Below are 1,954 nucleotides of genomic sequence, written 5' to 3' on the forward strand. Positions count from 1 at the left end.
TGGACGAGCCGGGCCGCGCGGGCTTCGCCTCGGAGTCCAAGGTGTAAGGGACCCCGCTCGGGGCGCGGATGCCGGGCGCCCCCTGTCCCCAGCGCCCCTGCGCCCCGCGGGTCGACCCTGAATGGCTTCCCAGGGGAAAGAGGAGAGCTCTGTTTACTCAAGACCGAAAGCAGGTGAACTCGAAGCCCACAAACCTCGTCTGAGTCCAAGACAAACAGAAAAGCCACGGACCGTTGCACGAAAAGGAAAGTTTGAGGAGCGGTTGGGAGAGTGGCTTGCTGATTTTTCTTGGGTTCTTTTCTGTGTGTGGTCCTGCCCCTATTCTTGTGTGTGTGTGATGCATCTTTAGATTTTTCTCCAGGTGGGTTTTGACACTTTCTGCAAAGACCCCATTGGAAACTGGGCGGGTAGGGAAAGGGAGATAAGCCTATCAGTTTGGCTTCCATCCCATTCCGGGGAACAGGAGCGGTCAAACGGGGGCGAGGGGGAAGGGTGGCAATCTATCGGGACGTGTTTCTTTTTGCTTTCCAGAGAAATTGCATTTTAATTCCGGAGTAATGATTTCTCCTGTTCTTAAAGCAAAGGGAAAGGATGGAGGCAAAACAATCTGGTTTCAAGCAACTTTTAAACTATTCTTAGAACAAGCTTCACCTTGCTTTCCTTCTGTAGGGCAAACCCCTGCACCTGCGCGCCTCGGTGGTCCTGCTGAGGGTTTTCTACCTCACCCTGTGCATATTGCACAGCAAGATAGAAAGACTTGTTTATATTAAACAGCTTATTTATGTATCAATATTAGTCGGAAGGACCAGGCGCTGAGCCTCTCTCTGTGACATGTGACTCTGTCAATTGAAGACAGGACAGGAAAAAAAAAAAAAAAAGGAAACAGCTCAGATAACTGCACATGTGCGTAAAAACAAAAAACAAAACACACTAAACAGGAGTGGTTCCCAATGCCATTTTTGCACAGTGTTAGGAATTGTAAAGTCCACAGATGTTACTTGCACAAAAAGAAATTCAATATTTTTAAAGGGGTGGGAAGGGGGCAGATCTTAAAAACTAAAATAAAATTCAAATTCAGCTTCTGTTGTCTATTACGTTATTGCGCTAATGATTTATTGGGGAAATACCTTTTTATACTCTTTTATCATGGTACTGTAACTATCCGTATTATAAATATAATTATCTTATGGATTTTTTTATTATTTTTTTATGTCCAAGTGCCCATGTGAGTCTGCTGGTAAAGTTTAGCACTTGTGTGTAAATTCTATTTCCTCTTGTATGTTTTACCAAGTATTTTTACTCTGGTGCAACTAACTACTGTGTGAGGAATTGGTCCATGTGCAATAAATACCAATGAAGCACAAGCAAGATTGTGTCTGTAAAGTGTCAGTGGCAGTGACAAAGATGATTTGTCTTTTCATTAGACTGCATTTCTCATAGACCTCTTTTAACAGCTTTTCATGACTCAATAACATAGCAAAATGCCTCTAGACCAAATATGGCGTTCACCTACTGAGAGCTGCAGATTTGCCCTAAATTTTCACAGCCGGATTCAAGGTATTCCAGACTACTTGTAGGCGCTTTTCAAGATTCCATCTGCTGCACTTGACTTACGAAGTGACATTTGGGATTGTGTCTGTTGGGGGAAAAAAAAAGTGACGGAACCAGGTAACTCCGCTGCAACTTTGCTGAGAAAAACAGGAAAGGAGACACTCGTGGAACAGCCGGCTGACGGAAATGCGGTAAGTGGCTTCCACAGTTTATTTTTGTTTTTTCCAGTTGAAAATCAGGGCCTACAGACCATCCATATGTGCAGATTCTGTAGTGATCGTTTAGCATATTCTAAGAAAAACTTATAACTAAGCAAACATTTATCAAAGGGCTTCTGAAGTAAATATGTCTCTTGTGTAATTCAGTAGATGATTTCAGCAGAAGTTTGGAGTGGGCAGCTCAA

General features: G+C 43.6%; 1 protein-coding gene across 1 annotated transcript; it reads left to right on the forward strand.

Annotated features, from left to right (window-relative positions):
* Positions 1 to 1,364, forward strand: Adrb1 (adrenoceptor beta 1; the record flags this gene model as incomplete). Its single annotated transcript, XM_013515887.1, is given in 1 exon segment — positions 1 to 1,364. A coding segment is annotated over 1 exon segment (47 nt), but the record flags the coding sequence as incomplete, so codon positions are not given.
* Between the last annotated feature and the right edge of the window lie 590 nt (positions 1,365 to 1,954).

The sequence above is a fragment of the Chinchilla lanigera genome, unplaced genomic scaffold (assembly GCF_000276665.1).
Source record: "Chinchilla lanigera isolate Chin_1 unplaced genomic scaffold, ChiLan1.0 scaffold00030, whole genome shotgun sequence".
Lineage (NCBI taxonomy): Eukaryota > Metazoa > Chordata > Mammalia > Rodentia > Chinchillidae > Chinchilla > Chinchilla lanigera.